General features: G+C 46.5%; 1 protein-coding gene across 1 annotated transcript in view; it reads left to right on the top strand.

Moving 5' to 3' along the window:
• The first annotated feature begins 2,113 nt into the window (after window positions 1-2,113).
• LOC122565524 (succinyl-CoA:3-ketoacid coenzyme A transferase 1, mitochondrial-like) overlaps window positions 2,114-14,817 on the top strand; it is a 45,253-nt gene continuing 32,549 nt past the window's right edge. Inside the window, exons 1-4 of the mRNA XM_043721578.1 lie at window positions 2,114-2,158; window positions 9,181-9,289; window positions 9,986-10,076; window positions 14,040-14,175. Coding sequence (XP_043577513.1) covers window positions 2,114-2,158; window positions 9,181-9,289; window positions 9,986-10,076; window positions 14,040-14,175 — 381 coding nt within the window. The remainder of the gene's footprint in view (window positions 2,159-9,180; window positions 9,290-9,985; window positions 10,077-14,039; window positions 14,176-14,817) is intronic.

Below are 14,817 nucleotides of genomic sequence, written 5' to 3'. Positions count from 1 at the left end.
ATCGCGTTTGGAGAGGGAGTCCTCTTGAGTTGGTGACCTTTATCGATCTGAAACATTATGTCTGTTTCTCATGTGCACTCCAGCTGTCAGAGCAACTGAGGGGTTTCCAGACCTGTCTGTGGGGAAGTACTGAGCTTAGGTTACAGTATTGGGTTGTAAAAAGACAGTTTTGGTGGGGTGGGGGTGGGTAGAATTGTATATTCCACTTTGGGGACTGTTGAGGTTTGGTTTGGATTGAACTGAACTGAAATAATCTGGTGGAAATATAGATTAATTTGAAAATATAAACTCTCTTCGTTCATCATTCTTTCACGCTGAGTAAAAGTTGGTATTGTTATGAACTTGTTCAGTAGCTGCTGGAGGAGCTGAGTGAGATCGTCCTTTATCAAGGTTATGATTGTACTGAGTGTTAGAGGCTGTTAGCACAGGGATCCTGTGATTGGATAGGATTGTCTGGTTTGATGAGGGGGGGGGGGGTAAATCAACATCCCTCTTTCTTTTAACACCCCCCCCCCCATTACAGGGGAAGTGAGCTTCTTGATGTCTGGCTCAATGGACAGGTTTCCATGGCTTTAGATAACATGGAATTTCAGTTCCTTTAGTTTAGTTTCAGTTTCGCTTTCTTTTTTATGTTTTTTATTTTTAATTTTTGTTTTATTTTTGCCCTTTTTATGCTGTAATCCAACTTCCTTGATAGATTCAGAGATGTACAGCATGGAAACAGACCCTTCGGTCCAACCCGTCCATGCCGACTAGATATCCCAACCCAATCTAGTCTCACCTGCCAGCACCCGGCCCATATCCCTCCAAACCCTTCCTATTCATATACCCATCCAGGTGCCTTTTAAATGTTGTAATTGTAGCAACCTCCATCACTTCCTCTGGCAGTTCATTCCATATATGCACCACCCTCTGTATGAAAACGTTGCCCCTTAGGTCTCTCTTTAGTTTAATCAAGAGGCATATCTCAATACAGCATAAAATCAAGAAAGAACCCACTCTATTCACTACTGCAGACTTACTGCAAGGCCACACTTAAAACTATTCAATTTATCTGTTTCTGTGCTGTAACCTCTCCTAAACAGCAGTAACTGCACAGGTTCACTGCTGTGTCAGTTAGCAGTGTGGGTCGGTCCTGGATTAGTGGTGCTGGAAGAGCACAGCAATTCAGGCAGCATCCAAGGACAGGCAAAATCGACGTTTCGGGCAAAAGCCCTTCATCAGGAATCGTGGGTGGGTCTGTCTGTCTCTCTCTCTTGCACTGACCTGACCATGTGCTGCCTTTGTTGTTATTCTCCCTTTTTAAAGGTGCTCTTGTTTTGACTTTTTTTTTCCCAAAGTTCCTAAACAATGCAACAGCATATAAAACAGTAATTGCTGCTCCGGGAATTCGAGGAAATCACCTCCAACACCTAAAATACCTCAAAAAAGGAGCAGCTGTTACAGCCAGAAATGTTTCCTGTCCTCCATCTTAGATTACCCAGAATACTTCACAGTGGTCTGCTGTTATTGATTCCCTTGAATAAGGGAGTCACCAGTTTGAACCCTGCTTCTTGTCGTGTACCTGAGCTCAAAGCTAACATTGTCTTCAGACAGTGGGGAGGGTGCTGAGGCAGTGGGGAAGGTTATGAGGCAGTGGGGAAGGTGCTGAGGCAGTAAGCAGAGCTTTCCATTGCTGTGTTGTCAAAGAGAGAGGTCCCCCTTTTATCTTGGTCAACACTCTCTCAAGGAACATCTGAAACCTATTGAGTAACAGGGTCCCTAACCCTGGCTGGGAGGCCCAGTATGCTACGTAATAACATTTCTGAACAGGTTGATGAGAACAATAGGTTAATGTAAAGGGCTTGTGTCACACAGCTGATTGTGTTTGTGTGATAGTCATGCCTGCATTTCAGATTAAAACACACTGATGGTCTGTCTTCAGAGCTGTAACTTCTGTTCTCCTCCCTCGTTTGCCTCCTGGTCTCTCTGACCTCTGCCAGTTATTGAAGGTTAATACCTGTCTCCAGTGATGATGAGTATTCCTAAACAGAGCTGTGAGTCTGTTTTGATAAAAAACCCAGGTTTTATCAGCAGTGAAGTCACATGCTCAGCTCCTGCCTTAAACATCGACATGTGCTCTCTTGATTACAGTTCTGACATTTCTCACCTTGAAGAGGTGAGTAACCAATCGAATGGCAGGCACTTCCCTATCCAAGCATCACTCTGAGTGCAGTCTCTGCCCTACCTCCTCACTGTGTTTAAACAGAGACTCTGTGCAATGTAAACAGAGACTCGCACTGTGTTCTGGTGAAACCAAACCAAGAGAATACTTCATTGCAAACTCTCGACAGCATTCTCTGAGTGCCACCTTCTGTGAAATTGAAGCCCTACCTTTGGATTGGTTTGAAGAGGATTCTACAGCTGTCTTTACAGGCTGGGAACCCAGAGAGATGTCTCTCACCAGGACAAAGCCAGATTTGAAAGGTTCTGATGACTTGAAATTTGGGATTTTTGTGTTTCCCCTGAATTAGGGGAGTAGCGGGTGGTATCCTTACTAAGCATGTCTTTAATCAGCCCAGTGAGTAACAGGATACTCCCAGTCTCCCCTGCCCCACTCCGTATCCTGTTCTATATCCATGCCCATGTGCACCACCTCCTGCAGGTTTCCAGATGTTCAAGTGGAGGAGAGGACAGGATGGAACTGAGGTCAACACATCTGGTTTATTAGGACTCTGTGGACAACTTTCTCTACTCTATTATTTAATCTGTAAGTAAAGCTCCTTCAACATCGTCCACATCAAACACTCCCAGCAAAGGGACTGCACGGGGTTTGCCAGGGTTGGAGAATCTGAGCTACAGGGAGAGGCTGAACAGGCTGGGGCTGTTTTCCCTGGAACGTCGGAGGCTGAGGGGTGACCTTATAGCGATTTACAAAATCATGAGGATAGGGTAAATAGACAAAGTCTTTTCCCTGGGGTCGGGGAGTCCAGAACTAGAGGGCATAGGTTTAGGGTGAGAGGGGAAAGATATAAAAGAGACCTAAGGGGCAACTTTTTCACGCAGAGGGTGGTACGTGTATGGAATGAGCTGCCAGAGGAAGTGGTGGAGGCTGGTACAATTGCAACATTTAAGAGGCATTTGGATGGGTATATGAATAGGAAGGGTTTAGAGGGATATGGGCCGGGTGCTGGCAGGTGGGACTAGATTGGGTTGGGATATCTGGTCGGCATGGACGGGTTGGACCGAAGGGTCTGTTTCCATGCTGTACATCTCTGACTCCCAGGACAGGGGCAGCACAGGGTTAGATACAGAATAAAGCTCCCTCTACACTGTCCCCATCAAACACTCCCAGGACAGGGACAGCATAGGGTTAGATACAGAGTAAAGCTCCCTCTACACTGTCCCCATCAAACACTCCCAGGACAGGGACAGCACGGGGTTAGAAACAGAATGAAGTTGCTTCTGTTCTTTCAACCTGCATAGACTCTGTCCCTATTATCCCAATGACAGGGACAGCATGAGGTTTGATAAAGAATAAAATGTTCTCTATCTGTCACATTAAACTGCCAGGACAGGGAAACCACGGGGTTAGATACAGAGTAAAGCTTTCTCTATTCTTTTTCATTACAATGTAATGCGTCCTCTGTGCTGATCTCATCAAACTCCTAGGATAGGTACACAAAGGGTTAGAGTCATCCAGCACAGAAACAGGCCCTTTGGCTCAACTCATCCACGACAGCCAGGCTTCCGAAACTGACCTAGTCCCATTGGCCTGCGTTTGGCCTACATCTCCCCAAGCCCTTCCTATTCATATACCCATCTAGATACCTTTTAAATGTTGTAATTGTACCAGCCTCCACCACTTCCTCTGGCGGCTCATTCCATACACGCACCACCCTCTACATGAAAACGTTGCTCCTTAGGTCCCTTTTAAATCTTTCCTCTCTCACCTTAAATCTATGCTGTTTAATTTTGGACTCCCCTACCCAAAGAAAAATGGCTTCGCTATTCACCTTCTCTATGCCCCTTGTGTTTATAGACCTCGATAAGGTCACCCCTCAGCCCCTAATACTCCAAGAAAAAATGTCCCAGCCTATTCAACTTCTCTGTATAGCTCAAACCCTCCAATCTTGGTAACATCCTTTTCAATCCTTTTTGCACGCTTTTTAGTTTCATGTATGATTGTCACATTTAACGGGATACAGTGGAAAGTTTTGTTTTGCGTGCTATCCAGGCAAATCATCCCTGACATTAGTACATCAGAGCAATAGAACACAACGCAGAATACAGTGTTACAGCTACAGAGAAGATGCAGAGAAAGATCAACTCTAATTTAGGAGGTCTGTTCAGAAGTCTGATAACAGCAGATAAGATGCTGTTCTTCAATCTATTTACATGTGTTTTCAAGCTATTGTATCTTCTGCTCGATGGAATCTGGTGGGAGGCAGAATTACGAGGATGGGAGAGGGATCTTTGATTAAGTTGGCTACTTTCCCGAGGCAGTGGGAAATGTAGATGGGGTCAATGGAAGGAAGGCTGGTTTAAGAGATGGACTGGGCTGTGTTCACAACTCTCTGTAATTTCTTGTGCTTTTGGGCAGAGCAGTCACCGTACCAAGCTGTGATGAGTCTTGATAGGATGTTTTCTAAGGTGCGTCTATAAAAATTGGTCAGGGTCATTGGGAACATGCCAAATGTCCTTAGCCTTCTGAGAAATTAGAGGTGTTGGTGTGCTTTCTTGACTGTAGCATCGAAGTGGATGTAGCAGGACAGATTATTGGTGATATTTCCTTCTAGGAACTTGAAGTTCTCCATCACCTCGACCATTGCCCCACTGATACAGACAGGGGCATGTCCTCCACTCTGCTTCCTGAAGTCAATGATCAGCTCGTTCATTTTTCTGACACTGAGGGAGAGATTGCTGGCCTATCCAGTTTGCTAACATCCTTCCTATTAGGAGGGCAACCAGAATTGTAACCGTACTCCAAATGTCTTATACAGCTGTTCGGAGAAAGTGAGGACTGCAGGTGCTGGAGATCTGAATCAAGAGTGTGTTGCTGGAAAAACACAGCAGGTCAGGCAGCATCCAAGGAGCAGGAGAATCAACGTTTCAAGCATAAGCCCTTCATCAGGAATGTGATGCTGTTCACCTTGTCTATACCTGATGAAGGGCTTATGCCCAAAACATCGACTCTCCTGCTCCTCAGATGCTGCATGACCTGTTGTGCTTTTCCAGCGCCACACTTTTGAACTCTTGTTGAACATGATATCCTAACTCCTGTGCTCAGTGCGCTGACCGATGAAGGCAACTGTGTCAATTGTAGTCCTCACCACCCTGTCTACCTGAAACACAGCTTTCAAGGCACTATGTGGCTGCACCATTAGGTCTTTCTGTTTGATTATACTCCCTAGCATGAACTCTGTAAGTCCAGCTCTAGTTTGCCTTACCAAAATACAACTCCTTGCATTTATCTGAGTTAAACTCCATCTGCCACTGCTCAGCCCAGTGGTCCAGCTGATCAACATCCTGTTGTATTGTTAGATAATCTTCTTCACTGCCCACTACACCACCAATTTTGGTGTCATCCTCAAAAGTACTAACTGTATATTCACATCAAAATTGTTTGTTTCTATAAATGACAAATAACAGTGGACTCAGCACCACTGGTCACATGCCTCCAGTCTGAACAACAGCCCTCTGCTTCCTCCATTTAAGCCAATGTTGTCTCCAGTTGGCTAGCTCTCCCTGGATCCCATGTGATCTAACCTTACTAACCAGTCTACCACGTGGAACCTTGTCGAAGGCCTTGCTGAAGTTCATGAACACAACACTCACTGCTCTGCTCTTCTCTATCTTCTTGGTAACCTTTTTAAAAAAAAACTCAATCAAGTTAGTGAGTCCCGATTTCCCACATACAAAGCAATGTTGGCTATACCTAATCAGTGATCGTCTCTCCAAATGCATGTAGATCCTATCCCTCCAATAGCTTCCCCACTACAGGCATTAGACTCACTGCTATATAGTTCCCTGGCTTTCCTCGCAGCCCTCCTTAAATAATGGCATCACCGTACAGTGTTCCAACACCACACCCATGGCTGGCAATGAAACCAGTTCCTCTGCTAGGGGCCCTACAATTTCCTCCCTAACTTCCCATAATGTCATGGTGGATATGTGATGTAAGTTGGATACAGAGTAAAGCTCCCTCTACACTGTCCCCCATCAAACACTGCCAGGGACAGGGACAGTACAGGTTAGACACAGAGTAAAGCTTTTTCTACACTGTCCCATCAATCGCTGCTAATTTCTGCTGTGTGCTGCGATATCAATCTCGCATGAGCATAGTTAATTGGAGAGGATTGACTCACTGTTCAGTTAGTTCTACATTTCCTCTAATTGTGATCAGTCTGGAGCTGGGGGGAGGGGAGGAGGTGGGGGCACGTGGGGAGCTGGGCGAGGGGAGGTGGCACTGGGAGACATTAGACAATAGGTGCAGGAGTAGGCCATTCTGCCCTTCGAGCCAGCACCACCATTCATTATGGAGGGGAGGAGTTGTGGGGGCAACGGGAGGAGGTGGGGGTGACAGGGAGGGGAGGTGGTGGGGGTGACAGGAGGGGAGATGGGGGTGACTGGGGGATCTGGGGGAGCGTGTGCCCCTCGAGCTCAGTGTGCCCCATTGAGTTTGACACTGCAGCTGATGTGTCAGTAAAACCCCCATTCTGGGTCATACAGGACATTAAACAATGGACAAACCCATTCACCTCGTCCTGTTGGCAGCAGCTCCTGAGACTCCTGACTGAGGCACAGACCCATTGCTGAGAGTTTATTGGCAGCACGTCAGACAGACTACTGTGTACACGTCCTGCTCACTTCACAAAGTTTACCCAGCAAGTGCCCCACGGTGACAGGCCTTCGTCTTACCCCCAGGTGTGAGACAGGGAGAGCCCTGTCTTCCCCATCCCCGTCACTGTCCCCGTCACCACTGAAGGGCATTTATGACAGAGATGAGGTATTCATTTTTTTCTCTGGGAGTTGAGATTCTTTGGAATTCCCTTCTGAAAAATGCAGGATTGCTCAATATTTCTAAGGCAGAGGGAGATAGATTCTTTGTTACCCAAGGGGATGGAAGATTACTGGGGGATATGCAGGAATGTAGAGTTCAGGTTAAAATCAGACCAGTCTTGATCTTATTGAATGACATAACAGGCAAGAGTGGCCGACTGTAGCGCTGTGTTTGCCTGTTTGTGTTCCCCCAGTATGCTGCTCCATTGTTGTAAAGCAACAGGTATTTGACAGGCTAGCATTTATTTCTCGTCCTTAGTTGCCCTCTAAGGTGGGCATGAACTGCAGTCCTGGGGTGGTATGGAGGCTCAGTGGTTAGCATTGCTACCTCACAGCGCCAGGGACCCGGGTTAGATTCTAGCCTCATGTGGAGTTTGCACTTTCTCCCCATGTCTGCATGGGTTTCCTCCCACGATCCAAAGATGTGCAGGTTAAGTGGATTGGCCATGCTAAGTTGCCCGTAGTGTTCAGGGATGTGCAGGCTAGGTGGGTTAGCCAGGGGATGTGCAGGGTTACAGGGATAGGGTAGGGGGTGTGGGTCTGGATGGGATGCTCTTTGGAGGGTCAGTGTGGTCTCAATGGGCTGAATGGCCTGCTTCCATACTGTAGTGATTCTATGTGCTGTAGGTAGACCCACAATGCCCTGAGGCAGGGAAGTCCAGCATTCTGACCCAGCGACAGTGAAGGAATGGTGATATATTTCCAAGCCAGGTTGGTGAGTGGCTTGCCGGGGGTGGTGTTCCCATGTATCTGCTGCCCTTGTCCTTTGGAAGGAAGAGACATTTTTAAAAACAAGTTCCCTGACCCTCATTGTAAGTGCAGTTTACACAGCTGCTAGTCAAGCAGTGGGAGAGGGGATTACTGCAACAAAGCTAAGAGCTGGGGAGGAAGGGAGATTCAGTCAGCAACCACAGCTGATTGGTCTATGGAATTGTGACCAGTTGTTTGTGACAAAGGAATTCTGCCTGACAACAACTGTGATTGGCTCCCAGGTAGCTGAGCAGCTTGTGAATGTGAACAATATGATCAGAAATCTTAAAACTTCATGCAGTTTTAAAAAAAAGCTAAAGCCTGAACCAAACCAGTTTATTACTCTTCCCAATTCATCAGTGACTTCCTAATTTGTGAACCAGTCACTCTGTGTCTCCCACAATCAAGTGGAGATACCTGGAGAAGAGACACTGAGGCGTAATACATCCTGACAATAAAATGATATTCTCCATGAACTGTGTGGACAGGGTCCATTAAACTTAGTTTCCAGTCATTCCCTTAGCCCAGAACAAATTTTTTTTTGGTTTGTAAGGGGGTTGAGAATGTCATCTTGTAGTAATAGCTGGAGTCTACTTGTAATAAATAGTCATTCTTGTTAAGCACAGGAACGTGCTCTGTGCTCTCTGTTTCCCTGGGGAAGTTTGTGTCCTTCAATTAGCTCTTTAACTTCTCTGAGGATTCTAGAAATGGCAGGACCTGATTTTCAGTGTGTGAGTCTGCTGTGTCCTGGATGGTGTCAAGCTTCTTGTGTTGTTGGAGTTGCCCCCATCCAGGCAAGTGGGCAATGTTCCAGCACACTCCTGACCTGTGCCTTGTAGATGCTGGACAGGTTTTGGGAGATCAGGAGGTGACAGGACGTTTATACATAGATGCTAGCTCTTTATGTGATGAGTCCAGATCAGTTCCTAGTTCATGGTAACCCCCAGGATATGGTTTGTGAGTAAAATATAATGTGTTTTCTCCATTTCCAGTCTGTGTTTTCTGTACGTCATTGTTTTTCAAAGTTATCTCCTGATGTCACCCTCTAAGTGTGTATTTTTGTTTATGCTCTGAAATCTCTTCAGTGCAGGCCTGTGGTAGTGCACAGGGCCATCCTCAGACCAAAAGGGTCTGATAACCTCCCAGTGTCTGACAGCAACTCTCTGATACTCACTCTCCGTCACTCATTAACCTCCCTGGAGCAAGGACTGAGAGGGAGGAGAGAGGGGGAAGGACTCAGGATGAGAGGGACTTGGAGGGAGAGGGGCTTGAAGTAAGGGAGCATGAAGAGAGGGGTAGGAGATGGGGAGAGGGCAAAGGTTTATTTGTTGCTGAGGATCACTTAATGAAGAAGAACCACATGAAAAGTGAATTGTTTCCAATGTTCAGTTCTGCAGCTGTCAGTTCTCCACCAGTGGGCAGAGGCACACCAAGTTCTATGATGACCCTGTGTCAGCAGTGAAGGATATTCCTGATAATTCCACCTTACTGGTTGGAGGTGAGTTGATGCAGTTCTTTTGTGTGTGTGCGTCTGGTATCTGTGATGTTCTCTCTTCTTGTGAGATGAAAGCTAATTGCTGCAGAGAAATCTGATCTTTTCTCCCCCCTTTTCCTCTGCTCAGTGTATGCTATGCACATACTGTATTTTTTAGCAGTTGTACTGTTTTCTTGCTAACTCTGTGTTTTAGCATGTTAGTGTACCTTGAATAAGCTTTCTTTTGAAAATAGACTCCTCATTCTATTTATGAAGAAACTGGATTCTTAGACGTTGTTCCTTCAAACCCAGTCAAGAGAAAGCATTTCACTGGTCACATCAGAAACTGGGGAAGTATTCCTCAGCAGAAATGACTTGATTGGAAAGTACTTTAGTGAACGGCTTATTGTTAGAAGAGAAGATGAAGTATAAGATGTTCTGGAGTCTATGATACTCTAATCATACATAGTTCAGAATTCCTGAGCACATATGGTTCAGGAAACATGACATTTTGAGAAGTTCCTTTAATCATTCTTTTAAAAGTACCAATCAGAGAGGGTTGTATCAGAGAATGGAGGAGTTTTTTTTTTACTTGTATGTTGTGATCTCTGGGAGGGGATGGGGTGTTGTGTGAGAGTAGTGCCCCCTCTCAAACCTTGGTGTACCATTGTGTTGAATACTCACTTGCTCTGTCTTCCCTTCCTGCTTCACTGTTGTTAGGTTTTGGATTATGTGGCATCCCGGAGAACCTGATCAATGCTTTACTGAAGACTGGAGTCAAGGGCATCACAGCTGTCAGTAACAACGCAGGGTAAGTCTGACCAAACAAGGAAATCCAAGCCCATCCTATCCCTGTCCCTGTCCTGGGAGAATTTAATGGGGGACCATGTAAAGGAGGCTTTACTCTGTCCCCATCAAACACTCCCAGGACAGAGACAGCACGGGGTTAGATACAGAGTAAAGCTCTCTCTACACTGTCCCAATCAAACACTCCCAGGACAGGGACAGCACGGGGTTAGATACAGAATAAAGCTCACTCTCTAATCTTTAAATCTGAAAGTAAACTGAAGGTAAAGCTCTCTTGACAATGTCTCCATTAAACACTCCCAAGTGAGATACAACAAGGGATTAGAAACAGAGTAAAGCTCACTCTAATCTTTTAATCACAAGGTAAAGCATTCTCTACACTGTATCTAACCCCGTGCTGTCCCTGTCTTGGGAGTGTTTAATGGGGACAGTGTAGAGGGAGCTTTACTCTGTATTTAACAGTATAGAGAGAGCTTTACTCTGTTCCAGATGTAGTGATACGTGTTGAATTAGTCTCCTGGGTTTTGACCCTGCAGTTCCCAGGAATATTGGTTCTGGTTGAATGTTGACCTTGAACAAGTATGTGTCATTGTACTGGGATTACTGTCAGCAGCAGTTTAATCGGTTGTAAATCATTCACCATGAAGTGTGATTGGTGGAACTGTAAGGCGAATAGCCTTTTTCTAATCTGATGTGTGGATATTGGCTCTCATAAACTTTTTATGTGTTAGCAGGGAGCCGGGATGTCGGTAAACTTTCTGACCCTGGCACTGAATTACTCGTCAATGAATCTGGCACAAGTGCTTTACGTGTGCTCACACAGAAAGGGCTTATCTTAATCAGGACAACAGCAAGCCACACATCTGGGAGAGGGAGTTTCTGGAGAGGGTGGGTAGATTGTGGGGTTTTTGACTGTGTTACTGGGCAGCCATCAGTTTGAAATATATTGCTGTGTTTTCAAACTGACAGTGATGAGGGCAGTCCCTTGATGGTGACACATCGTTTCTGTTTATTTCAGGGTCATTTGGCTGGTGGGTGAGAACGGAACTTCCAATAAATCTCTGTCAAGTCATTGAGTTTGTTTCCTTGGGTGTTACTGGTTGGGCCAGCAGTTATTGCCCGTCCCTAGTTACCCTTGAGAAGGTGGGGGTGAGTCCATGTGCTGTAGACTGACCCACAGTCAGGACAGTGTGGGGGGTGAGGGGTTGGGGGTTGTACCCGTCTGGTGGTGTCCATCTGGTACATTTTGGCCTTAGGTTGGTGGAGGCTATAGGTTTGGCAGATACTGAGTAGCCACAGTGAGTTCTTGCCTGTTGTGTCACTGGTCTGTTTGTGATGCGCAAGTGAGTGGTGAAAGATGATGGAAGGTGGGTGAGACTGGAGATTAATCAGATTGGCCAAGATCCTGTTGAATGGGGTCACTGGACAAAATTGCCTCCTCCTCCTGCTTTTAAATTGTTTGACCCCAGGGCCTTCATCGCCATCCTCTGTGTATATGGGCATGGGGTGCCATGTTCAGCCTGTGTCCGCAGTCTGTCTGTCCTGTTTGGGTGAAGGGGACTTTGCCAGGAACTGAATTCCTGACTCCTGGTTTTTGTTCTCTCACTGAGCCATATCATGTAGAAACAGACCCTTTGGCCCACAATGTCAATGCTGACCAACATAACCCAAACTACACTAATCCTATTGACCTACACTCTGTCCACAACTAACTACTGTATATCCTGGCAATATAAATACTCATCCAGATGTTTCTGAAACGGTGAGAGTACCTGTCTCCACCACCCTCTCAGGCAGCACCTTCCAGAATTCTACCGCCCTCTGGGAGAAAAGTATTTATCTTAGATCTCCTCTAAAACACGAACTCCTTACCTTGAAGAATGCCCTCTGGTCTTTGACATATCTGCCATGGGGACGATATTCTCACGATCTGTGCTATCTATGCCTCAATCAGATCCTTCCTCAGTCTCCTGTGTTCCAGTGAAAACTAACCCAGCCTTTCCAGTCACTCTTCGTAACTGAGATTTTCCATCCCAGGCAACATCCTGGTGAACCTCCTCTGCACCATCTCCAGTGCATTCTTTTGACAGTGTGGCGACCAGAACTGCACGCACTATTCCATCTGTGGCCCAAAAAATGTTTTATAAAGACATTTTACAAAGACTTCCTTGCTCCTGCGTTCTATGTTGCGGCTAATGAAGCATCCCATATGCTGTCTCACCACCCTGTCTACCTGTGCTGACACCTTCAGGGATCAATGGGCTTGTACAGTTCCTCAGTACTCTGTTCCTCAGTACTCCCTAAGAACTTAACATATATTGTGTATGTCCTTCTCTGACACATCACGATATGTACTGATCAGGATTAAATTCTATCTGCTGTTGCTCTGCCCAATTTCCCAGCTGACCAATAGCAGACTGTATCCTGAGACCATCCCCCTCACTACCAATAACACCCACCAATTCTCATGTCATCTGCAAACTAACTAATTAAACCATCTTCATTCACATCCAAGTGGTTACTGTGAATAACAAACAGCGAGGGTCCAGCATCGATCCCTGGGGTACACTTCTGATCACAGGCTTCCTCTTACAAAGACAGCCCTCCACCACCACCCTGTGCCTCCTGTTTGGAAGCTAATCCCGGATCCAGTTTGCCAACTTGCTGTGGACCCATTTTGGACTGGCCTTCCATGTGCCAAGGTTCTGACTGAAGTCCACTGCCCTCGTCAATACACAGAAGACCTTCAATTATCCGAAGGTCACTGGTTGGGAGGGGAGGGGGTGGGTATTTCGCTCGGTAATCGAATTCCGGATAACAAAGTTTAGCAAGCATCAGAACCTTGCAATATTGCTGGAAAATCCGATATCCGGATAATCGAATGCTGGATAATCGAGGTTTCTCTGTATTCGTCCCTTTTCAAAAACACTCAATAACGTTAGTCAGACAGGACCTCCCTCCAACAAACCCCTTCTGGCTATCCCTACCTTCCTTCAGAATTTTGTTCCAATAATTTCCCTCCCACTGATATCAGACTAACTGCTCTGTAATTACCTGGCCTATCCCTGCTGCCCTCCTTGAACAAAGGAACCACATTATCTATCCTTCCGTCATCTGACACTTCTGTGGTCAGTGAGGTACGGAATATTTCCGCTAGGGCCCCAGCAATCTCCCCCCATAGCAGCCTGGGATACATCCCATCAGCCCCTGGGGTTTTATGATCTTGTATGCACTAAAATATCTAAAGCCGCCTCCTTATTAATTTTAAACCAGAATCTCACCATCCCAATGAATATCTCCAGTTACAATACCTTTCTGCTGTGTGAGTACAAATGAGGAATATGCATTTTTAAGACCTCCCCCATGTCCACTGGCACCACGCAAACATTGCCCTTTTGGTCTATATGAGGCCCGATTCTTTCTCTGATAATCCACTTGCTGTAATATAAATAGGTTTTTGATTAATAAGGGGATGAAAACTTATAGGGAGAAGGCAAGAGATTGTGGTTGCGGGTGGCACAGTGGTTAGCACTGCTGCCTCACAGCGCCAGAGACCCGGGTTCAATTCCCGCCTCAGGCGACTGACTGTGTGGAGTTTGCACATTCTCCCCGTGTCTGCGTGGGTTTGCTCCGGTTTCCTCCCACAGTCACAAAGATGTGCAGGTCAGGTGAATTGGCCGTGCTAAATTGCCTGTAGTGTTAGGTAAGGGGTAAATGTAGGGGTATGGGTGGGTTGCACTTCGGCGGGTCGGTGTGGACTTGTTGGGCCGAAGGGCCTGTTTCCACACTGTAATGTAATCTAATCTATATCAGCCATGATGGAATGGTGGAGCAGACTCGATGGGCTGAATGGCCTAATTCTGTAGTCAGCACGTGTGCAGTTGCATTAAATGCCCCAGTTTGTTGGCACTCTGGAAACATGGGTGACATGTTTTGTTTCTATCTCGCTCTTCTGCTTTCTCTACAGGGTGGATAATTTTGGCCTGGGGCTCCTGCTCCATACCAAGCAGATCAAACGGATGGTGGCATCTTATGTGGGTGAGAATGCGGAGTTTGAACGACAGTATCTATCTGGGGAGTTGGAGGTGGAGCTGACCCCACAGGTAAGAAACAGAGTGGCAGCTACACTTCCACTGCTCTCAGCAAGGGGATGGGGAACTGGGCAATAATCAGTGGTACTGACCCCTGGTCCCCCACTCCTACTCCCACCATTAGGGACAGGCCTGGCAGAGGGCAGCATTATATCAATTTACCTCCTGCCTGTTTCCAGGAACCCCCTCAGCACTCCAGTGACAAGACTCCAAGGAAGTGAACCCAATCTCAATACAGCATTAGGCAGCTTTACTGGGGACAGTGTAGAGGCAGCTTTACCCTGTATCTAACCCTGTGCTGTCCCTGTCCTGGGAGTGTTTGATGTGGGGGGGATCAGTGTAGAGGGAGCTTTATTCTGTATCTAACCCTGTGCTGTCCCTGTCCTGGGAGTGTTTGATGTGGGGGGGATCAGTGTAGAGGGAGCTTTACCCTGTATCTAACCCTGTGCGGCCCCTGTCCTGGGAGTGTTTGATGTGGGGGGGATCAGTGTAGAGGGAGCTTTACCCTGTATCTAACCCTGTGCGGCCCCTGTCCTGGGAGTGTTTGATGTGGGGGGGATCAGTGTAGAGGGAGCTTTACCCTGTATCTAACCCTGTGCGGCCCCTGTCCTGGGAGTGTTTGATGTGGGGGGGATCAGTGTAGAGGGAGCTTTA

The sequence above is a fragment of the Chiloscyllium plagiosum genome, chromosome 2 (genome assembly GCF_004010195.1).
Source record: "Chiloscyllium plagiosum isolate BGI_BamShark_2017 chromosome 2, ASM401019v2, whole genome shotgun sequence".
NCBI classification, from domain to species: domain Eukaryota; kingdom Metazoa; phylum Chordata; class Chondrichthyes; order Orectolobiformes; family Hemiscylliidae; genus Chiloscyllium; species Chiloscyllium plagiosum.
This window is presented reverse-complemented; position numbering and strand designations above follow the sequence as displayed.